The 25,120-nt window shown below is 42.2% G+C and overlaps 1 protein-coding gene across 1 annotated transcript in view; it reads left to right on the top strand.

Annotated features, from left to right (window-relative positions):
- The window catches only part of LOC106963038 (semaphorin-3F-like), a 58,266-nt gene extending 33,941 nt beyond the window's left edge, over nt 1-24,325 (top strand). Inside the window, exons 3-6 of the mRNA XM_015057751.1 lie at nt 18,111-18,271; nt 19,325-19,387; nt 19,777-19,896; nt 22,870-24,325. Of these exons, the coding sequence (XP_014913237.1) occupies nt 18,111-18,271; nt 19,325-19,387; nt 19,777-19,896; nt 22,870-23,076 (551 nt within the window). The 3' untranslated portion in view covers nt 23,077-24,325. The remainder of the gene's footprint in view (nt 1-18,110; nt 18,272-19,324; nt 19,388-19,776; nt 19,897-22,869) is intronic.
- Nucleotides 24,326-25,120: the final 795 nt, after the last annotated feature.

Here is a 25,120-nt window from a genome sequence, read left to right as displayed (position 1 = left end):
TATTATATTCTGAAATATCGTACCAGTATGACACCACTTTTCTTATCGGAGCCCACAGAATACTCTCACAGGGAATCGAGATGTTTTTCTTTTGGCAAACATGAGACAGAGCTTTGTGTTCAGAGATGTGGTTTTCCCCTTGGAACTCCTCCATAGACAACATTGTATCCCAATCTACTTATACTGCCGGAGTCCCAAAGCCTCAGAAATGGGCTGTTTAAACTTTAACAGCCTGCTCTGTTCTCAGATTTCTTTAGATTAGGGCATGTGCTGCTTTTTGAGACTTTTTTTCCTTGTCCTCCCTCGTGTTGTCAGACTGGTGCTGTTGAAGCGATTTCGTTATTTTAAGCGTCTGTCAGTAATCAGGCATCGGTGTGGTTTGTGAAATTGCAACCATAAAATAATTTTATTCACCATTATATTACAGATTTAACAAATGAGTCAATATTTCCACAGGCTCTCATTTGAAAAGTGCATTTTGTCTTTGCTCCGGTTGTCTTGGTCTTATATTAAAATTAGCTTGATGAACTGAAACGTTAAAGTGCGACAAATACCCAAAGAAAGAAGAAACCCACAGGACGTGAAATGCTTTGTCACTGATTTGAACTAATTCAAATGAATCATAATAAAGATGTTGATCTCAAACCACCAGTTTCCTTAGTCAGGAAAATCCCTCCAAGATGCAGTTTTCTCGATTTATTTTTGAGTTTTGCCTCACAGCTCATACATCTGGAGTCGAGCACAGAGCCATTTACAATCCAATTCTCTGTCAGTCAGTTATCTTTATAAGTGTGTGTGTGTTTATCCTAGCCTTTGGATTCCTGTAATGTGGTTTTATTGTTGAAAAGAAAATGCATGACTGTACAGTCAAAGCAGAGCCAAAACAACCTCTGGGCCTGCATTTCTTCCTCCAGAACTTTCTCCGTGTCACACTTTAACCTGTTTGCACCTGAAGTTGGTAAATGCTTTCTGACACGCACATTTCCTCCCAACATCCCCCAGCGAAAGCTGGCTGCTAAATGAGGTCCTGCCGGGCTCTGGGCGGGATGTGAAACCCATCAGCTTCACCGTTTTACGAGGTCTGTTTCTTTACGCGACATGTCGGTTGAGTTTTGTTCATAAACGTCCCACCACCAAGGTTTAATTCTGCTTGGCTGGGAATGTGAGAGAATAACTGCGCAGCGCTCTGATGATTTAGAAAGCATATTTCCTGAGTTGGGGAAGAAATGAAGTGTTTATGGTGGGGCAAAAAGAGGCCGGACTAGAGGGATGGAAGACATCGGGGATGCTTTGGCCGAACGTCGCTCTTTTTGCTTTTCATTTTTCCCGTCACTTGAGGTTTTGGTGGAGGCTGCCAAAGCAAACACCTCCATATTGTGCCTCAGAAGAACAAATCTGAACTTTTCACACACTTCCTTATAGCATGTCTCTTCCTTCCAGCTCCAGAAATGGAATTGCTTCATTTCTGCACTGATTTCATTTACAGTGCCTTGCAAAAATATTCATACCTCTTTTTTTTTTTTTTTGTCACAGTAGAACAGCAAACAAATAAATTTTACTGGGATTTTATGACACAATGTTCACACAGCATGACACAACTATAACCCTATGAAGACATGGCTCAAAGAATGTTGGCGTGTTAAAAGTACGGACTTAAATCGAATAGAGCGAATCTTAAATTAAGTTCCAGCCAATCTGGCTCAGCTTAGGTTATGTTGCAAAGAAGAAGAAAAAACTTCTTCTTTAGGGCAATATGGACCTTAAGTTTTATCACGATAGTTTGTAATATTGTAATAAGTGACAAACTTTTTTTTTTCTTTTTTTACGTATGTGTATAGTCCCTTCAGGACACCAGTCACATGTGATTTGCATTACTGAGATGCACACATTAATCATATGTTTAATTTATTGATATTTACACCTTTACTAAACGGTGAAGAAAAATAGTAAAACTGAAATTCCCCATAATACAGTTTTTGAGCATTTAAAACATCATTAATTTGAATTTATTGTGACCATGATGCATCAAAGCTGCATCACGATAAACGATAAATTCCCATCCCTATAAGAATCATTCCAGAAAAGACTGACTGTGAAAAAAATGGACCGTTTCCACTTGTGTCCACGGCAGCATCCCTGCTGGTGTTCAGCACCGTTTGAACCTTCACATTTTACACCTTCCTGCCAGGCACTTCACTTCCTTGTGTATATACGCAATGTGTATTATCAGCATGTGCATGAGAGGGAGAGGGACGAGGTCTAAGAGGGCAAGCAAAGACGTCTCACTCTCACCCACTCAGTCTGCCTCATCCTGTCCGTCTCCCGCGGTTATCGGGCTGATTTTATCACCCCGCTTTCTGCCGAGGAGATTACCAGTGACAAACTGGGATGGCTAAATCGGCTTGGTAAACCTGCTGACCCTGCAAAGCTCCAACCAGTTCCTCGGACACTATCTCCTTAACTCCACCTTCATCAGGCCGTTATGGCATGTGGTCGTCCAGAATAACAGTCTTAACGAGATAAAGCTCAGAGGAGCTACTGAGGCGATAACATGGGAAGACATGTTCCAAAGCTCCGGTCGGGCCGAACGCTGAGCCTATGCATCACAACTTGAGCTGTAGAACAGTGGAAAGCATAATTGACTACTGTTTCAAAACCTGCTTTATAAAAATGCTGTTAATTTCCAACGTTTTGTTTGTTTTTAAGGGTTTTAAACAGGTTTGTTTTGCACTTGTACACATGGAGCCTCAGGAATCGGGTCTCCTGAGGGAAAACCGATCCCATCGGATTGATTCTGTGCTTCTTAAGGAAACCTGATTATCTCATTCTGACTCAGAAAGAGGATAAGATTGCGAAGCTTTCGAAGGTCCTTTTTAAAACGACCATAGTTTACGGACTCCAGGCTTACAGGGTCAGGGTCATGGGATCAGTGAGTTTACCCTCTGTGGTTCTGGTTTGCATTTATCGTATCGTTTAGCATTGATCGCGATCGATTTCTTATCACGATCAAATTCTGATGTACTGCGGTCACAATAAATTCCAATCAATCATATTTAAAAACCCCTAAAACTGCCTGTATTGTTCAGCTTGTTAGTTTTGTCATTTCCATCCATTGTGTGTTCAGTAAAGATGTATAAATAAAAATCCATACATTTGAAAATATGATTAAATGCCGCTGTGGGTAGTTTTAATAAGTCACACTTTTTTGTTCCTGGTCTTCTTAAAGGAAATATAATTGCAATCCCATGCATGGAAAAAATAAACAGTTCTTGTCCCTTTAATTGTCATCACAATAGTACCATGAAATATTGCGATAAAACTGTATTTGCGTATTGCCCATCCCTACTCTGTGGAGCTTGTTGGATGCTGATGGATTTCCCTTAGTGTCCGCATCAATTGGGTTTGGAGGAAGTCGGCTATGTGAGCCTTGATTCCCATGGTGCCGACTCGGTGAGGCGGCCCGAAACACAGTGGTGTTTGAAAAAGAATTGATCATCTTCATGTCAGAGGAACGCCCGGTTGTATAGAAAAAACGTGATGAGACAAAATGGACTAAAGCTGCTGGTGTACACATGACAAAAAAACTGGGATTAGCTTCCTAATCCCACTTCCTATCCCCCAAAGCCTGGGATTCATGGACAGGTTGGAACCCAGCTGATCGTCTGCCTCTGTTCAAAACGCCCCATCAGCTTCCTGCTTCTGTCCACAACGTCAGCCTCTTGACAAGCGTGACTGATGACCGCAGAGGCGCCAACGCAGCAAATTTTCCTCTCAACGACTCGCACCTTAGTCTGCCCACCCAAGAAACAGGAAAAACGAGCGGCGAGGTGGGGCGCCGGTGAGGACGAGAGCGCAGTGGGAGACCGGTGGGAGGAAGAGGACTAGAGCCGGGCCACAATAGCTGCTGTCACAATGTGTTGAGCATCGATGTCATTCTCAGGAAGGGGCTGGAACAACTGGCCTCCCTCACTTTGACCCCCTACACAAGCGAGGCATTCATCGCACCCCTCCGGCATAACAGTGGGCCACTGGTGTCGGCCACATAGCTGCTGTATCCTGTGTCTTTGCAACTGTAAATCTTGCTCTGTCACTTTAAGAAAACACCTGAGAAAGACAGAGATATATGGAGGAGAGGCTTGTTCACACAACTCAAGCAAGGCCCTTAAGAAATTAATGGTTTTTACAACAAAGATGTTGGCTCAAAGGTACAAATATAATTTAAAGTCGCTCCACCTTAGTGAAGAGAAAGATTTTCTGCATTCCTTTTTAGACTTTTGAGAACAAGGATTTACTTTTCACAGAGCCAAAGATTGGGAAATAGTGAAAACTGCACAACTATCAAAGACAACTTTAATCCTTAGCAGAGCTTAAACTAGCTTTTTGATTCCCTTTGATGAAACCGGTTGCTTTTATCATGCCAGAAACATCAGAGATGAGTGTTTATCAGCGCTTATGACATTCTGTGTCATTTGTAATAAAAATAAAATCCACCGTCATTTCAGGAATAAAGAAAATAAGAAATCACTTTGTTCTTGGCGTTTGACAGCTTCAGTGGTGTAGAAGGTGAAAACTTGAGTTTTAATGGGCTTCTTTCCCCCTGCAAGGTGGTGAGATTCTTACAGTGAGATTCGTTCAGTCGATTGGTTTATGGCCAAGGCAAAGCAGAATACTTTAGCTATCACAAAACCGAGAGATTAATACTCTATTTTCTGACCTCCCTTTCTGAAACAAGTCAACATGCTGAAGAATCAGCTGTATTTGACCACTGCAGGGTTTTGCAGTTGTGTAAACACAACACTTAAAGATTTCCTGAAGATCAAACATTTCTTCTGCTGTAGTTCCTTTGAGCTGATCTGACCAGGATTTGAGGCAACATAAAAATCCATCATTTGTGCATCTTTTAAATAATTGGCTGACATTTGCATATTGCTTGTTCAACCAAACACATAAAACTATCTAGTTCTTCCATTGGAACGACTATAGAGATATTATCTATCAGTTGGAGTCTTTTAATGTCTCTTGTTCTGGTTTTTGTTGGGGTGTAGCAAGACATCATGGGTACCAGATGAATTTACTTCCAATAACCCAAAAGCTTGTACATCTCTGTGATCCAGATGGATGTGATCGAATTATATTGACAAAATGATTATCAAGGAGAGTTTGTTGTTGTGGGCATTGTGGAATTATAATCTATAAAGGGCCCTTGTTTGACTTGTTGAATTTTTTTACTTTATTTTGAAAAGCTAAAATAGAAATTCATATTCCCAAAATATTATTAGTTGATCTCATTTTTTCTTGTGAACCTCTTCTGGGAAGCTGGATTGACCCCTTGTTTTCGGTGAACTCGGGGGAATCTCACTGACATTTAGCACAAGTTTAGGGTGGCAGCGAATCATCTTCCATAGTTTATCGCTGTTCTGGCCTCCTGGCTGATGGTGTCCTCCAGGTTTATCCCAGTCTGGACTCAGACATCAGAGCCAGACATGGCAGCAATTTTCTCTCTGCCTCTAAGTGTGTCCAGCATGCAGGGATTATTGTCTGACATTCAGCTGAGGCATGCCGAGTTAAGATAAGGGAGACTGAAGGTATCACAGCTCTCTGAGCCAGGGTTTTAGGTTTAGTCTTAGTGGCGTCTGCTCCATTAAATATCAAGTTGTTGTTTTTTCCTGCTACCTTCTCTGGCCACTGTATGAAATCATCTTGAAGATGAATTCTCTTCACTAAACGTGCTCAGGAAACCAGAACCTACTACACACATTACTATGGCTAGACGGAGTCACAGGGTCATGAGGTGACCCACACTTCCTTACACTGTGGGAGTGTGTGTGAGGATCTCTGTCGCAGCTGGAGTTCTGTATTAAGACAAGTAACAGCAGAAAGTTTGCGACCTTGAGTCCATTGAGCCACGTTTTACAGAATCGGCTCACCCTGTAGCGGTTTACCCCACTGGGACGCACTCATTGTAATTCAGGACAGGCGATGCAATAATGCTACTTTACCCCAGGCGATCCCTGTTTTCTGATTCTGCTTGGATTGAGGAGGGATGACCCTGACCCCGAGTTAATCCGAGATTAGACCAGGACATAAATCGCCAACCGCCGCCAACAGATGAACCTTGACCTCCACCGTGTCTCCTGGCGGCCATCTGAGCATCCCTGCTGACTGTCATTAGCCGAGGCAGGCGTTACCAAGGCGTCATCCAGAAGAGACAGCAGCATGTCTGCCGTTTTTTCTGAGGACCTCCAGAATGATTCTCAGGAATCACGAGGAAGAGGATTACCAAATCAGACATGTGGGATGGGAACGTGTTATTTATTGATGTGCGGACCGTGAAAACCCCGTTTCCATTAAAACGGAGCTCTGCTATTGCAGATGGGTGTTATTAAATCGGGACACTCGAGGGATGATCTCTTTCCTGACCACATCTCCAAATTCCACATGCATATTGTTTTATACGTTTCCACCAGACTGAGAGAGACGGACGTCCATTTATTTGGAGAGACGCCACGAGCTCGACGGAGCTTGCCACTTTTTTTGCGGTGGGGCTTCTTTGTCGCACTTTGTTGCACCAAAAGCACATCTGTCTGCTGTTACGAGAGTTTACATGAAAAAGGAGACAAGGTGCCCCTCCTCCCCCCCGCCTCGCCGTCTCCCTCTGTCCGTCAGTGAGCGGGGCTTAGGTGACGGGAGCCAGAGGCCCCCGCGATAAGGCCATCTCTCCGCATGAGGGCTCATCGGACCTGACAGTGAATACAAATTGGTGCCATTAGCAAGGATGGGGGAAGGGTACGACAGTGGGTCCTAATTATAGAGTGAGTGAGCCCCCCTGGTCGGCAAGAGGGGCAAGAGGGGCAGTAGCAGTGAGGTGGCAACGGTGCTAAACATCAAGGTGTGGCGCCCCCTTTACGCATCACAGGGCATCGCAGTGCGACTTGAGGATGCGGGGAGGGTGAACGATCTGGTTAATGATGTGTGATGTGGGAGCGCTCTCAGTGTAGATCCATCATGCAGTTTACATTCAACACCAGTTGTGACAAGAGAGGGTCACACCCTTTCCCAGTGGGGCAGAAACTCACGAACAAAATCACTTTTAGCATCACTAACAGATAAAATCTGACTGTTTGGATTTTTTCCAAGCATCGAGGTGAAGCCTGTTAAGAAAAACCATCGTAGATTTGGATTTAGGATTATTTCCAATCAATTAAAAAGTTTTTTATGAGAAATGAGACGGCAGTAAAAGGAATCTATTTTCCATGTTTCCATTGGAATTTTGAACGTTTATCTTTGCTTTGAGCTCTCTATTTGGATCAACCTACATAATTAATATTACTCCAACTGTGAGAGGTGATGCTGGTTAAAATTTCTTTAAATCCAAGTCTGTCATGACTTAGTCAGAATTTTAGGCCTATATGTAAATGCAGTATCTGCATCCAAGTGGTTTAAATTTATATAAATGCACCAGAAATGAATCAAGCTTTTTCTACATATCTTGGGAATGATCAGATAAGTTATTTATTTCTAAATTCAACTCAAGAAATGTGTGCCTTTGTATGTTTTGCCTTAAAGAATTAGGTTTAAAGAAAAAAAAACTTTTCACACTTTATTTTTTTCTGCTCATCTGGTAAGAAAGGAAAAATCCTGTTTCTTTGTACAAATTGAGTTTTTGAAGTAAACCTTTTTCTTTCTACATGGGAACTTCTTTTTTTTTCTGAAACCAGAAAGTTTTTGACCATTTTGTCTGGATGGCACCTAAAACAGGTTTTCTAGTGTGAAAATATCGTCCTCATATTCACATGGACAGTGAAAATAATTATTTATAACTTACTCAATTTACATATTAGTCCTACACCTAATTCCTAACCCAAAACCAGCATTTTGTTTTTTAAATGGCTCAGGCCCCATAAGGAGCAGTGAGTCCTCATAATGTAGTGTTTGTAGGAAAAATTGGCCTGACAAGCCAAGAAATATTAAAACACACACAGGATGCACCTCACAATGGCATTCCTCTCTTCAAGAGTTTCAGGCTCTTTGTCATAATCAGCGGGTCAGATCATATCTCAGTCAGTTGCCCTTGCTTAGTTTTTTACTAAGTGACACATCCCTTCTGATTTGGCACTGATTACAAGCGGCTGCTCACTTTTAATGTCCCCCCCTCTTCAAAAGGGTGACTAAGCCAAGGCAAGCAGCTGTTGCATTCTTATGCCGTTATCGTTCCTTCTCATTTAGCAGCGCAGCTAACCTCATGCCCACTCTGCACACACATTCTTTAGCAGCTCGGTCAACTCTATGTTAGCTTTGAAGCGTACAGCTTACACAAACTCAAATTACTCGTAGCGTTTGACACAGAGACGAGTCGTGTTAAAAGTAGCCGCTGCTGAATGAGGCTGCAAGCCTCAAAACCGGCTGATTAGAAGTGGCTCCACTAACGAGATAGGAGTGCAGGTGGCCTATCAGGCATCCAGCGGGCAAACACTTGTCCAAGAGGAGATGGTGCTTTAATCTCCATCTGCGTGTCAGTATGCCCAGTGATTGCCCCCATTTCAGGTGCTTCCTTATCCTGCAAACGCAGGAAGTCATTGTGAGAAAGTTGGCGCTAGATTAAGATAGGAGCGGAGAGGAGGGGGAAAAAAAGCAGCGGCTGTCTGATATGGGCATCTGGATGTAAGCCAGGAACACTCTCTGTAAACACAACGCCTTAATTTGCATGTAAATTGCCTTTCTTTGATTAAACTGTAATGAAAAACTCTCACGTGAAAACACATTGTCACGTTGCATTAAAGAAACACAAAATCCGTTGCAGACGTTTTGTGACAGTTCCTTGTGGTTTTTGTTCGATTGCTAGTTTGCAGGAAAGTGAATAATCATTGACACGCAGCAGAGAAATGCCACATGGCAGGTCAAAAGTTGAGCACTGAACTGTAAGACCTGATGTTGAAATGACACAACATCTTTATTTCAAACATTTTTAAAAAATAAATCTGGACTTTTGAACTTGTTCATACCCTACTGTTGGAATGCTATTGGTTAGGAAATTTACATACAAGTTCACCCAACAGGAAAACAAACTACAACTTAAAAAACCTTGGCTAAGCAAGATGTCTGTGATTCACACTACCAAATTAACCAAAATGAAGTACATGAATATCCTTAAATTTTCTTAGGTGATCATTGCGATGTCTAGAACTTGCATAATTTTTGTGCACCCCTAGTACAAAATCCACAGTACTGCATGTTTAATACTATATTTAAAGGGTCATTATTATGCAAGGTCGACTTTGTTTTTTAGCTTTACATCACGTATCTCATTAAAACCATACCTGGAGTGTTGCCTTGATTCTTTCATGCATGTTTGAGAAATCCATTAATCTGCCATGGCAACCATTGAACTGTGCAAAACGCCTGGTTGGACCTAGCTCCGCCTTACAGACACAGCTCCTCCTCACAGAGCAGGGGTTTTTAAAGAGACAGAGGCCCAATTTCAAGGTGTTAGATTACAAAGTAAAGTTTCTTTTAAGTTTTGTTTGGTGAATTTTTTAACAACTGAAGTCAACAGTTACTTTATCATGCTATAAAATTGTACTATGTGCCTAAAAAAGACACAATACCACCCCTTAATATTTGGATATTTTTATAAAACTTTACAAAAAAGATATGACAACCTTATACTTTCATTTCCAAAGTTCTCCTGCAAAGCTGTCTAAAAGGTTGAACTTTATTTTTCATGTTTTTCTATCTCCGGGTCTTCCGAGGTTAAAGCTCTACATGCTCAAACAAAGTGGACCGCACTTGTCTTTCATAATTTTTTTTTTAATATTCCCAAATTAGAACAAAGTATCATCTGCAGAGAATTAATCTGGAGCTCAGGAGGATTAGCTTGTTTGTATCGGAGAAGTAAACAGGAATCTACTTAAGAAACAACAGCAGGTTAGAGAAAGATAAAGACAGACCAAAACAGGTTTACTAGATCATGCAGCAGATTGCAGTTGTCTGTACGCTCAATCTAAATTTCAAGAAACATACAAACCAGAGAATATCCACACAGGCCCGGAGGCAGCAGACAGCTGAGGCTCACCTGAATTAATGGAAATTATTCCACTGAGCAGGTCTCTAAAACCTGTGTCACTGTCGCCTGTGGCGTCTCGGCTCATTAATGCACCCTATTAAAAGTTGACCCAACTGCCTCCTTTGCAGTCCCCCTCCCCCCACACCCTGCCACCTACAGGATCTCTCTGAAGTTGCCTTGTGCTGTTCTACGAGTCCTGCTTGCAGAAGAAGTGGGTCTTCAGAGACTCTGAGGAATAATAACACCCTCTTAGCTGCAGTCTCGCTTCTTTGCATTGACAGCGTTCAAAATATTTGGCGAGGATTCTTGACAAGGGCGGCCTTTGATGTGTGAGAGCATGTCACCTCTCCCGCCCTCTCTTAAACACCCTAATTATCACTCCTGCCACTCCGGTGTGTGTGAACTAACACACCTCTCTCTGACGGCTTGGAAAGCGCTTCGGGGCGCAGCGCAGGTAGAGCAGCTTGTTTGTGATGTGCCGGCGGCTCATAGGGTATTTTTGTCACATTATGTCACCAGCTAAAGAACAGTATACCCTTATTGAACACAGCCATTTCTAATTTATAGTCGTCAGTTTTGAGTGCAACTAACTTTTCTGTCTTTGAATATCTCAGAGGTGCTGTTTGCCGATTATGCTGATCATCAATGTGAGGTTCAAACTTGCAAAAGCACCAAGCACCACATGTGACTTCATCTGATACAACTGTAATATATATATCTATGAGGCCTTGATATGAAGGTGTGTGTTTCAAGTGTGGCATCCTATGAGACTCTTACTTTGAAGTAATTCAATTATCCCGTTGTGCTGATAGAGGCGACAAATGAAGAATCGTCACTGAAGCTGCCCAAACAACACTTAAGTGTCAAACAAGCCTCCAACTTTGTCAAATGGTTTTGGCAGATTTTTGGGTACAGAGTGCAGGAAAGAAAGGTAAATCATGGTGTCCAGAAACACAAAGGATTTGAACTGTTGGAAGACTGTGACTACTTCACAGTTGGCTCATGTCGTTTTTGATCTAACATGGTATTAACTGATTAGATATTGCTTTATTGGGTCACAACTGCAATATTGAAGTCACAGCTGATTCTGTAGCTTCCATGTATGGGGCATCGCAATACAACATTTGATACAATACCAATATCACAGCTTTGAGTGTTGGCAGGTACCAATATCGGCACGAATCATGCATACTTTTATTACTTTTATTGTGGTGTGGAATGTTAGAAAAAACTTGATCAAGTGATTTTATTCAAAGAACATTAGTGAACAACAATATGCATGAGAACAACTGACCAATTTATTAACTAATGGGTTTGTGGGCAGGATACAGGTGCTGCTGAATAGAAATGCTGGAGCAGACTAAATGCTGGAGCAGAGTGCTTGTATTGGAGATTTTAGATGCAGGCTGATATAATCCAATGCATTTTTTTATTTTTTATTTTTTTCCTTCAGATCAAGGATGTGGATCTGAAGGATCTGTTGGTATTGGACTGATTTCTGATACCAATGTCGGATCGAGATAAATTAAAGAAACTAAATGGACGGACTAAATCTATTGGTGCACTTTGTCCTTTTCAGACTGAAAATCAAATAGCTGTAAACTGAGTTGATCATTGCTACACATTTCGTTCATGGTTCCCTTGCTTTTTGAGGGTCAAGAATCAGACTGCAAACTTCTCATTCTCCCCTTTGCCCACATTTTATCCCCCCCTACTTATCACACTCTTCTGCAGGGAGTTCTGCAGGCAGAGACATGTCCTGTGCTGGCAGAGGCTTTGGCCCGCACTTTTAATTTCTCCAAATTTGAAACCTGAGAAATATGCAGCGTGGAGGAACACCCATCTCGGTGTCAAGTGGTGAGCACACACACCCCACTGTCAGGATCAAGGATGTGGATCTGAAGGATCTGTTTACGTGCATCGGTTCGGCTCCATGACTACTTCCATGTCATATCGTCCTCTGTTGAAAATAAACAGAAGGGGGAGAAAATGAAACGGTGGTGTAAAAATGGATGATTTTTTCTTTGTCTAAAAAGTGGAAAATTTAATTTTTCCCCATCAGTAACCTGATGCTTTGTTGAGAAACAGCCAGGAGCGTTTTGAGTGGGATTACCTGTGTACTGCTAAGTCACTTTGGATGCAGTTATCCTTTCTTAATGGGAGGAAGTCCTGCCCGGTAACCGAAGCACACTGCGGGGTACGAAGCATTAACTGAACACGATACCTAAAATTCAGCCCCTTCTTTCCTTTGGATAACAGCATCGGGGAATAATTTCCTATAAAGCTGCAATGCGCTGCACCTCCTTATTTCTTATTTCGCTCATGAGAGCGAGTTCTGCCTGTGAACCTTTTCAGGCTGAACATATTTCCAAAGTAAACGTGGCCCGTCGGCTATTAATTTAAGATGGAGAGATGGGCTGTAACATGCAGGCATTGCAGCCCCGGAGATCACCGTCAGCAGCCAAGTATTCTCCTAGACGGAGGGATGGAGTGGAGGGATCGGGGTGGGGGGGCTGACTCTGTCTGACAGTGTGCCATATCTCTTCTCCATGTTTGTACTCCTCGTTTACACAAAGTTACTTGTTGTGGTCTGAGGGAGCGCTTCTCAAACTTTCACTACCTGCCTAGATACAGACGGTCCTCTAAAGGTGTCCTGTTACCACCACACAGTCGAGGCATTTTTAAACTGCAGAACAGTTGTGTTTTGTCACAATGAAGAGAGAAAAAAAGCACTTATCCACTTGCAAGTTTCAGTTGAAATAAAACATTCCCAAGCTGGAAATACAAACGGGAAACTTGCTCCCTGAATAAAGATAAATGGATCTTTCTCACAACACAAACACTTCAGTTCAATATGGCTGCCCAGTTTGGTACAAATGATGAACTGTTATTATTTATTAAATTTACTTGGAGCCTAAATATGTAAACTTTTTTCATTAGTTTTTGGACACATATAATGATGAGACTTTGTTTAACATTAGCTTTTATTGCTAATATTCAAAGGTCTGATATCAACCAGAAAAACGGCTGTTGGATCATATTACCCTGCATCTAAAATTTCCAAATTTTCGCTCCAGCATTTCTGTCCAGCACCACTTTGTGTCCCGCACACAAACATGCTAGTTAATAATAAATGGGTCGGTTGTTCTTATACCTATTGTTAATAACACTTGATCAAACCTTCTATAACATTCCACACTACAAAATAATAAAACTTTGTATGATTTGTGATGATATAGTATGGGTGAATTTCAGTATCCTTCAATACTCAAAGCTGCAAGATCTGTGTAGTTGCAGGCTAAGAAACAATTGAAATGCTCTTCATGTCCCTAATGGGTAGATTTAAACATTTAAACCAGGTAGGTCTGGTGTGTATGGGAGGGATTAAAGGCTTTTTAAAGGTTTATGTGTGTAGAAAGGCTTTGAGGGTTTAGCTGAAGCATCTAATACTTGTATTTACATCAATGTAGTGACCAGACTCTCAACGAAAAACCAACAGAGTATCAGATCCTACTTGTTGAACAATGGTCGCACTGTGGACCTGTAGCTCTGACTTTGAGGTTAAGCTGCCTTGCAGGTCTGGATGCAAAAAGTAAGTTGCTTACCTTACAATTCATAAAGCTACTGTGTCTTGGTCAGTTTCCCACATCCTGTGCGATCAATCATCAGCTCTGCATTTATCATTTATCAGGCCTCTGATTCCAGCATTGAGCTCGAATGTCTGGAGGAGCCATTGAGCTCTCGCTCCCTGTCCTCCAACCCCGGTAATGACCTTCCTTACAGCCGCGGTGGAGCGTTGAGTTATGGGAACGGGCAGTGGGCCGTGTCGGCCAACATCGCCACAAGATGTCGGCGAGAGGCCTGGATTGCCTGCGTTCAGCAGACTGAGGAGTGGAACCAGATCAGGACTCGCTCGTACCTCACTCTGTCCTGCTGTGGAACCGCTTAGAGTCCCGTGCACAAATTCAGACATGCAGTGTGGTGCACAAACTGAACCCCCCACAAACTGAACCTACGTGCAGTAATGGGCTTCTTTAAGTGTTTATCTGGCTTCAGTAGACACACTTATGCTCCACTTCCAGCCTTTAAATCTCACGGATAAGTCTCTTGTGTTGTTCTAATGTGTCTGACAAAGAGCAAAGCAGCTCAGCTTGCCTGAGCCTTTCCTGTAATTGTAATCTGCAACTGCAAATTTTGTAGGCGAGTTTGGGGATCCAGGGTGCAATCTTATACGTCTGCTTCAATAAATGGCAAAGGGATCACTCGCAAATTTGATTTAGCTGCCAGCGTTTTAAATGATTCCGGCAGCAAACGCGACTCATTTTGCCGCCTCCTGGGAATGACGGCTCACATTAACACAGCGGCATGATTAACGGCTTCTTGACCGTGTTTTTCTTGAGCAGAGCAGTCTCTTTACACGTCTCATTCAGGCTGATTGTGACACGCAGCTTGGCAGGCAACAGCCTCGGCCCGGAGACCTGCTGGGCTGCTGCCATTATACATCCTCGGTCAACATTTCAGCGGAGCACAATGCCGCCTGGCCCCGCCTGAGGCGAAGGTTGACTTTGAGGTTAAGCTGAGGAAAGTCTGACAGAACGGGGAATGATGTCTGATTGCTGGACCGACTTTTCCAAGAGAGTCCAACAGCTTTATTCTCGTTCTTAGAAAGCAGTCCAGTGTGAAATACTATGCATACTGTGAGTTATAAATGTATGGAAGTATCCACAAGTCAAAGTAGATTGTCATTCACAAACTTTAATGTGTTTTATTGGGATTTTATGTGACAGTCCCACAGAAAGTTGCACCAGACAGGGAAGAGGAATGAGAATTTGTTGGGAAAGGTTTTGAGACATTGTTAAAGTCAGTCTGATACCCCTGAATAAAATCTAACTAATTGACTGCAGAACGATTAGTAAATAGAGTTTAGTTTAATATTAGTACAAATCCAGCTGTTTTGTGGAAGCCTCAGGAGTTGCATCGTACAGACCAAGGAATACATCAAAACACAGGTGGTTCTCCAAATATTGTTGTATTCAACCTCCCTACTGTTGGTCTGTCACATAACAGCCAAATAAAATGCATAGGAGTGTATGGATGGTTGTAATGTGAGATACTGTAAAACAGTTCAAAGGGTATACACGCTATATGAGACATTTTTATCTGATTTGGCCATAATGAATGATCTACGAGGTTGGGTTTCTTCAGCGGTATGGGGAAAGACACTCCATTCACCGATGTTTGATCTGGGGACTCGAGATTCAAACGCGCTGCATTATAGATTTAAAGGAGCCTTTGCGCTCGTTATCCGATGGCTGTGGGATTAGATTACATGTTTGTTTCCTAATGCACAATTCTCTGTAGGGCACACTGTTGCTTTGCGCTGCTCACATTCCCTCCTCAGCTGACAGATGGTCTTATCCAGCTTCTCTCTGACAACAAACACAAACCGAAGAGCTGCTGACAACCTGCTTCAGGAAGGACTTGAACTGGCCCTCGGGAAGTGTGTGTGCACTTGTGTGTGTGTGTGTGTGTGTGTGTACTATCGCAGACACACACACAGGGACTCATCATTCAGCGTAAGACTCCTACACAAATAATCGAGGGGTCCAACCTTGTGCGAGAGAACTCTGACAGATGCCAATCACCTGGCCAACCTATAAACATTCCTTCGGCGGACACAGTTATTAAATCGAACTATACAAATAGAGCCAATCTAATGCTATTAATCCTTGCTTATTGATGTAACCCTCATGGTAAATTTAGATCTGGCTGGAAAGACGCCAAGATCGGATTCCTCGGGGGAGTCTGTTTGGAAAGGTCCAGAGATGGTGTTTATTTTAAGGCCTCATGCCGGACATGTTGATGGCTATGCATTCTTGGGCGTTCAGACCTCTAAAACACCTCAAAGGAATGTTTCTTGACAGTTTTAACCACACAGAACATGACTTACACATACATGGCTTGCAAAAAAACACAGCCCCAAAACCTTTTTAAGGGCAGGTAACCCCCTGTGTGCAAAAACTACTCCACAGGCCTGACGTCCCACATTTCCTCCTTGGCTTCTATCGTTATATCCCAGCAGACCTCTGTTTGGATCGCTGTGTAAAAGCCAAACACAGCTAACTATATTTGACAGTTTATACTTCTGGTTTCTTTCCACTGCAGCTTGGCCACACAATTAGTGTAAAAGAACCTCAAAAGATTCCTCGAAGGTGGATTGAGAGTAAATCTCGCCACTGAAGCAGGACGTTCCTGCTCCTTGAGCGAGCACTCATGTTTGCCCAGCAGTATATGTGAATGCCATCCGTCCCTGCCTCTCATTATAGATGTCAGAGGAGTGTGTTTGTCTATGGTGGGGCGTGTGACCTCTGTGGTTGGAGCGACGGCTTCGCCGCTCTGCCTGTAGTTGGTCGCTGAACCAAGGAGAACGTATCAAACAAACACTCCAACGGCGAGCTGACAGAAGAGTTTGTACCTCTCGGCGTGCCAGTACATGTCCACTACATTGTGTTGCCACGGGCTCGCCGCGCTTTTCTGACCTTCAGAGAATGGCGTTCTATCAAGAACTGGAATGTTTAAACCAGACATGTCCAAAGTCCGGCCCAGGGGCCAAATGCGGCCCGTGGTGAAATTTCATCCGGCCCGCAGCCTCTGCCATAAAATCAATAGCGTCTGGCCCGCATCGGGCAGCAGTACTGTTACCTGCATATGGCGTAGCTGACACACTAAACGCTGTTCCTCGTTTACCCACTAGAGGGCAGTAGCCCGTGTGACTCAGACCATTTGCACCTGGAGCTCTTTGATCTGCAGAGTGACGCAGAGAGCCGCGGTCGGCACCAGCAGCTTTCTCTCGCCAACTTTTACCGACGGGTTTTTAAAGACGGGTTTCGAGAGATTCGCGAGCATTTGGTAAGAAAATGCTAAGCTTGTTTGGGTCGACATATTTATGTGAGAAGACATTCTCGGTTATTAACTTAACTAAGAGCCGTGTTCTAACACGGCTAACGGACTCTCACTACAGACATCTTGCGCATCAATACCACTGATTTTGCGCCAGACCTGGCCTATGTGCTGCAGTCCAGATCTCAGTATCACCCATCACATTAATGCAGACAAGTCATTTGCCATTTACAATAAGTCTCTGAATAAATTATGTTTTTTAAGATCAAAATCGGTCATAAATTCAAACAAGTTTTCAGTTTTCACTCCAGAATAATAAACTTTCAAAAATCTAATCAACATTTATAGTTACTAATATATCATATTTAAAAAATGAGCCCGGCACTTGTTGATATGACTATTACTTTCTCATTTCTCTGTTGTTTTATTTAGAAATTCTGTAAATATTGAACTGCTATGGTGACATATTTTTTTATGTTTCAAATGTAGTTTGCACTCAAGAGTACAATTACTTGTGTTTAACCGTTAGAAAAAAGTTAGTTAAAAAAGTTAAATGAATTTTCAATTGCATATGATATGCATGTTTCAAATGAACCAAAAGACATGCTTAAGATCGCTGAAATTAAAATAAAAAAGCAAATGTGAAACACAGAATGGCTTGCTGAAATTTGTTTAAATATATTTTTGTTCTATGTAAAGAACATCCGCCAAGGTCGGCCCCCATACATTTTTAACACACCAAATTTGGCCCCCTTTGCAAAAAAGTTTGGTCACCCCAACCCATCGGAGGGTTACGGAGCCCCACTCTGTGGTACAGAAGTCACTTGTTGACCTCGTATCAGAGTGCAGCATCTGTTTTCTCTGACTTCCCACAGAAAGTCACAGGCAGTCTCTGGTGGGATATTTCCCAGATCTTTTGATCCACTCAGGAGGTATTAACCCATCAACACAGTGTGACAGCCCCTCGGTAGCACTTATCTCTAATGTGCGGTGTTAGGTTACCGTTGTGATCATGGAAAACCATCAGATAAGTTCATGTTGCTATGCTGCAGTGGCATGAGGAGTATGTCAGTTGTGTGTATGAGAAAATGTGCATACATGAATGCGTTCAGCTGTCATAAACAAAACCGTTTCTGTCTCCATGCAGAACTGAGGTCCACTGGTACAGCTCATCACTTTGCCTACCTGCTGAATGCGTCCGACTACCGGATCCTCCGTATGGATGAGGACCACGACCGCATGTATGTTGGCAGCAAGGACCACATCCTGTCCCTAGACCTCCATGACATCAACAAGAGTCCACATATTGTAAGACTTCTATTTATGGCTTTCACTATGACCCTAATCTGGGATAAACGTCTTCACCTCAGCAGCTGCTTCCAGGCCAAAAACGCAACGCAACACACAACTGTGAGGTGGAATCAAAATAAAGGCTTTTTGACGTCTTTTCCAAAATATGTTCTTGCATTTACAAGTCAGGGTCTGTCTCTATCAGGTTTGCACATCTGGAGACGTAATACAGTTAGTTGCCTGTTCAGTATCTTTAGCTCAGTATGATTGAATGAAGATCATGAGAGAAGATACATTTTCAAGTCTTGACTCAGATTTAAACTGGGTCTGAACTTTGACTCAGTCATTCTGAAACATAATTAGTCATGTCTTAAGATGGCCTAGTGAAAGTTAATTTGTTAGGCATACAGTCAGAACTGGATCAGATTATACCATAGAACATTCATGTAAGATGATGGCATAGTCAAAGTATTTTAGATCTAAACTTTGACTAGGCCATTCTGAAACATAGAATGTTCAAGGTTAGCCTAGTAAAATTTCATTTGCTAGGTCTGAAATCAATAGTCTAGTCAAAGTTTCAGGTGATTTTGTAACCTCCAGCAGGTTTTCTGCCTGTTTTTTTTTTTTCATGCTGAAGTAGGGCATCCCGTCTTCACGACTTTTCCACCACCGAATTAAGGGAATGTAATATAGACATTCCTTACTTTTCAGAATTTTACTTTGACATTTTTTAAAACCATGGATATTTTTCCTTCCACTTCACTATTATGTGCTACTTTGTCTTGGACTTTCCCAATGAAGTGCATCAACATTTCTGGTTGTTTCTTCCCCCCAGCTGCAGCCTTATGGGTTGTTTTTATTGGACTGCACTTTTTTGATGTTGGTTTCTGTAATGTGTTGCAAGACATAAATATTATTAAACTATGTTAACATTATAGCCATTTCAGCAGAACTGATATTAACATTTGTGGATTTGAATTTGTAGCTTTAACCTAGAGATTGGATAAATGACGCTGATGCGTAACAGGTTTGATCGTAGCAATGAAACACATTCTGGTCTCGCCTTTGCAGATCCATTGGCCAGTGTCCGAACGAAGGCGGACAGAATGCCTCGTGAGCGGGAAGGATGCCAGCGTAAGTATGTGCGAAGACGGCGCTTGTAAAATCTGCAGGGTCGTTCTGTTTGGGTGATTCCCATCAACGCTTTCAAAAATATGGAACATTGAAAGTATACAATTCTCTCCGTTGATTTTTTTTTTTTCTTTCTAATGTGGATGGCAAGTTTGAAAGGTTTTGAAATCAGCCCAGTAAAAAAGGATTTCCTCCTGCCTAGCCAAGCAGACATCAACAGATTACTGAGTGGCTTCCACTGGATGATAGTTTTTTTTTTTTAATATTTCTACATTTTGTACCGCTTCATTTTGGCAAATCAGCAGACGGTGCACCTGTTAATAAAATGACATGAATTGCTTTTTATTTGGATTTCACTTCAGGAATAATTTTACTGTTTTTCCCGTTTCCAGGAAGAGTGTGCAAACTTCATCCGTCTAATTGAGCCATGGAACCGGACTCACCTGTACATCTGCGGGACAGGAGCCTACAATCCAGTCTGCACCTTCGTCAACCGCGGGCGTAAACCTCAGGTTAGAAACTAGAACCTGAACACTGTGGAGCCAAAGAAGACACTCTCAGTAGATGGAAACAGTTTTCTCCACCTGTAGCATTAAGGATTCACCTGTCAAACCTTTCCCTCCTGCCGCCTCACCTTGGCCCTGTCCCAAAACGCTCACCACACCATACGCTCCTCTATGAAGTGTGTACTCCACTCAGAGTGCACAGAGAGGTTCAAGTGCAAATGTAGGGGACGTACCGATCCACTTTTTTAACATCCGAGACTGGTACAGACATCTGAGGTTCAGTTTTAGACGATACAGAAAAACAGTGCTGAATTAAAATGTTGTTTGTAAGCACAGAGTAAATGTACTGAATTACAAATGTATTTGATAACTCTGCATCAACACAACACAGTTTAATACAACGGACATAAACAATATGTTGACTTCATTGGTCAAACGTAAAAATTAAACGACAAACCTTTTTTCAAATGGTTCAGAAAGTGTAGGAATTATAAAAATAAAATGAATAATAAAGCATGACATCGCTCAGAGCACAGTGGATAAAATTAGATTGAATAGATCGTCCCTTTTGGATCGGGGAAATTGTCACTGATACCTGATGTAGAATTTTTTTACACTATCAGGACCGATGCAGATACCAATATCGGATTAGTGCATCTCTGCCACAATTCATCACGCAGCAATGTATTATGGGTAATACACTTTGATCTATTCAACCTAATTTTATCCACTGTGCTCTGAGCGATGTCATGCCACACTTTGGCTTAAGCCAAAGTGTGGCTTGAGGGACCAAGGGGACGTGGCGAAAGAGAACTGGGACACAAAACGCACTCGAACCCTTCAGCAGGAACTCGAACCCTTCAGCAGGAACGCGCGTTTGAAGGACATAAGGGTGGAAGTGGGAGTATTGGGACCAGGCCAACGTCGACCCTTTATGACGGTTTTCCTCCATCATTTGAAAACCAGCTCTCGGTGCCATGTGTCCACATGCAGTAAAGCAACCCGCCTCCCTCTCTGGTCTCAGCATTTACTGGAAGCCTGAACTAACGACTTTGCCACACTCCCCAGTAACACCTCACTGTTATTTTTAAAAAAAATTTTTTGTTTTTAATATCTCACTTGTTCCCAAACAGCAATTAAGGGAATATCCCTTTTAAAAAGCACTAAACTGCTGCATTACTGCTTCCTCTAGAGATCACAGAGAGCACGGTTTGCATGAGTTCCCTTTAAAAACACACAGTTCGCCTGTGACCACCCCACCACCCCCAGCACCACAAGGCTAATCAAGGACCTCCATCCAGTCGCTCACATATCCATCCACCGCTTCATGCATTCATCCAGGCAGGCCACCTGCCAGACTCCACCATGTGGGATGTTTGGTAATTGGAAGTGGGAGCTCCCATTATGGGGTGCAAGTGGAATGTTCCATTAATGAGGCCTGTTGTTTTCTCTGGAACAGCAAACAGACGGCCCGAGTCGTGCCCCCCAACAGCACCTTTTCTGAGGCGGGCCAGCTCGTAAACCAAAAGTCAGGAATCAAGCAGTTTTTACACGTGCCTGGTTCTTATTAATTCAGACGGGCTGTTGTTCTCTGATTGGACCCTTTGAGGATAGTTTTGGAGCGGTGTGCACACGTGGGTTTTGGGAACTGTTTTTAGTGAAATGTTTTTGCTTTTGCTGCAGATTCTAGCAGGTTGTAGGATAATCTGGCTGTCATTGATTTAAATGGAGGACAGGAGGGCTGCTGCTGTTCAGCCGTCCTACAGACATACAATTACAGCAACATGTACTTCCTGTGGAACCAAGTACGACCATATATAGTGTGCTAAAAGTCTCTTGAACTTTTTCACATTTTGTGACGGTACACCAAAAACTTTAATGTACTTTATCGGGATTTCATGTGAAATAATTAAGAAAAAAAAAATGACGTAAGATATCCTCCTGACTACCAGTAGTTCATTTTTGTCCTCTGTAGAGGACATTTCTAAACTTGAATATCTCTTGTGCAATTTTCAGAAATAAATCTTTTTTAAAAATGTGACATTCCAGCTGCCATTTAAGCTGCGTTCACAAAGCAGGTCTCGATCCTCTGCAATTTTTTGCTGAAATCAGATTTAAGTTTTTTGTTTTTTGCGTGATTGTTCGTGCTGCTAGTTAACTCTGACTGCACTCAGACTTCTCTGTGAACAGTTTACTACCCCGAAGCGACCCGTCTGCGCAGAGGAACAACACAGACATCACACAGCATTGCTCTGTTTACAGAGGTAATAATGGAATGAAAATAATGTTGCCGTCTTTGGATCGATTTTGATGTTAAGCAGTGGGAGCTGACAGTATTTCCCACAAGATCATAACAAGGCAAAGGCAGCTAAGATAAATAATCCTAATTTATCACATCTGACTTCTTCTGGTGCAAAAGTCACTACAGTGACATAAAAGTCTGAAAAATGTGACATGACACTTTGAGAACTACTGTAAACACGTCCAATTTAGTACCACATATGAAAGTAACACAAATCAGACTTTTTGGGAGGCGAGTTGATGACGGGATCTGAATTGGGCTGTTCAGACAATCATGAAAAAGTTGGATATGGAATCACATGTGCCTGACGTGTGGCTGTAGCCTTACTGTGCGTTAGCAGCAATATGATGTGTGGTTGCCAGTGAAGAAAAGTGAACCATTTTTATTCGTAAGCAATTTAGAAAAAACGGTTTTTGGCCTTTGACGTAAAATCCCAGCAAAACACATTGAAGGTTCTGCTTGTAACATGACAAAAAGTGAAAAGGTTCAAGAGGCACGTACACTTTTCTCCAAGGCACTGTGTCTGCTTTTGCGGTAAATGTTTTACTTGAGGAGTTTCTCATCATGTTTTGCAATCAGAAGAGGCCCATGCAATTCACCCGACTGCACAAGGAGGGCCTTGATCCTCCCTCGTCAGCCGCGTAACATCCAGACTGTATTGCTGTTTCCTGTTTTAGACGTCCATGTATCTGCAGATGGCCCTGGCCAGGGGAAGGGCCAGCCGCGCGGCCGAACCCAGCGCGGTGCACGACACACTTGGACTGAAGGTGCGATGCGGGCCCCTGTTTGCGCCGCGGCCCCAGCGGACTGCCGGGGCTGGCGGTCACCAGCAGCATGCCCTCCATTCTTTGTGTCTGAGCACATCCTGTCAATGCCATTTTTAATCTAAAAGCCATCGTTCGTTTATCTTTGTAACATTTAGCATGCGCCTTTTTTTTTTTTTTTTTTTTTTTTAAGTTTGTGCACCATCCTCAAAATTGAATTTCACGTTTCATTCGTACTTTCTTTGTGTCCTCCTCAGTGTCGCAGCACACCGTCTTACTCGTCATCGTCCTTTGTTCGTTTCCGCTTTCTGTATGTGTTAAATGCCACGTTTTGCATGAGCGCGGGGTTATCATGTGAAATGGGGCCGATCAGGCTGCTAAAAACACCAGGCGCAGTTTGAATTAAACAGGCTTTTGTTCCCTTTCAGCGCATGGCATTTAGTCTCATTTACCCCTCATATCAGAAACGGTGGATATTCTAATCACTCACGCTGCTTGTTTGAGTGAATCCAGCTTGCCCCGCCCGAGCAGCGCTGCGTCCCACAGAGGCCGAGTCAGCATCTGACCCACTCCCACAGCAGGGCCTGTTAGCCCAGAGCAAACACCAGCCATCTGTATCCAACTGGCTGCGCTTTGAGGGGAGGAAAACAGCAGCATACTTGAACATGTCTTCACTCGAAAGACTTTGGAACAGGCTTAACGTGAAATAGTTCACTTCAAAATTAGTTCATAGTTCCTTTATTTAAAATGTATTCGAGCCCCTTGGATCTGATTTTAATGTATTGTATTAGGATGTCTGTGGTAGACCAACACAAAGTAATAGAGTATCTTTTCAAACATATTTATAATTCAAATACCATACACTTTTTTTTTCTTTTTTTGCAAATGAAAATCTGAAAAGTGTGGCTTGCACTTGTATTCAGAGTCAATACTGTCCAAATTTTTGTCAGCTTTTCACATGAGGACACCACATTTTTATGCTCATTCTTTCCAAAATAGCTCAAGTTTAGATCAACTGCATAGAAAGCATTTGTGAACAAAAATGCTCAAATCCTGCCAAGGATTCACTAACTGATTTCTGTATGGACTTTGACTAAGCCATTCTAACTGATTAAATTGGCCTAATTGGCTCTGAACCATTCCTTTGTAGCTCTGACTATAGTAAAAATCTTCCTGGGATTTGTTTCTCAGCGCTGCTCCATGAAGGCAGGATTTGTGGAGTTGGTGACCACTAGTTGTCATAGCAACACACTGTATCTCCTCCAAAGTCATCTTATAGTTGCTTTGTTGTCCAGGCTGCATCTTTAGGTGGTTGACTGTGTTGGTAACACTTTATTTGAAGGGGTGTCCATAAGACTGACATGACACTGTCATAAACATGACATAACATCTGTCATGAACATAAAAAAGTCTTTATGAATGTTTATGACTGTTGTCATGAAGTGTCATTCGGTAAATAATGACACTTTTAATGCAAAGTTGCTCTAAAAGTTGCATTAAAAGTCCATTAAAAGTGCCAACTTTGCATGATTTTGTAAATAATGACAATTTAATGCAAAGCTATAATTTAACTGCATTTTTTCAACATTAGAGGAATACTGACAACGTTTTTTGCACATTTGCAATGGAAACACAAATTGTATTCGCTTTATGCCAATTTTTTTTTATAAAAACGACTGTTTGCAGTCTGTTTAATTTCAGGCTATCAATGCACAGGGTGTTGAATCCTAATATTTTCCACAGATTCCCTCCAAACACTTAAAACCATCCATCGTACACTTTACACTTTAAGATTATGTGCCAAGTTGTGTTGGTCTGTCATAAAATCCCAATAAAATACCATAAAGTTAGTTTGTAATGTGCCAAAAAATTTTAAGAGGATTGAATACTTTTGCAGCGTTTGTAACTTCTAATGTGACAGAACTAAGGTAGGATTTTGCGTGTGGAGGGTTGAGGTCTGGGCCGGACTAGCTGAGCTTGGAAGCCGTAGATAACTGCCTTCAGTTCTAGTTTGATTTTTATTTTTTGACGTTTCAGCTTTTCTGCAGGATAATCATGTCACATTTTCATACGAACCCATATAGACACATTTTTTCTTTGGGTGTACATAATTATATGCAACTTCTTTTTATTCTGCACTTCACTTTATGGCATGGCTTTGAGT

The sequence above is a fragment of the Poecilia latipinna genome, unplaced genomic scaffold, assembly GCF_001443285.1.
Source record: "Poecilia latipinna isolate Pla-1442-1.1 unplaced genomic scaffold, P_latipinna-1.0 Scaffold1488, whole genome shotgun sequence".
NCBI lineage: Eukaryota > Metazoa > Chordata > Actinopteri > Cyprinodontiformes > Poeciliidae > Poecilia > Poecilia latipinna.
Note: the sequence above shows the minus strand (reverse complement) of the source record. Positions and strands in the feature narration are given on the sequence as shown.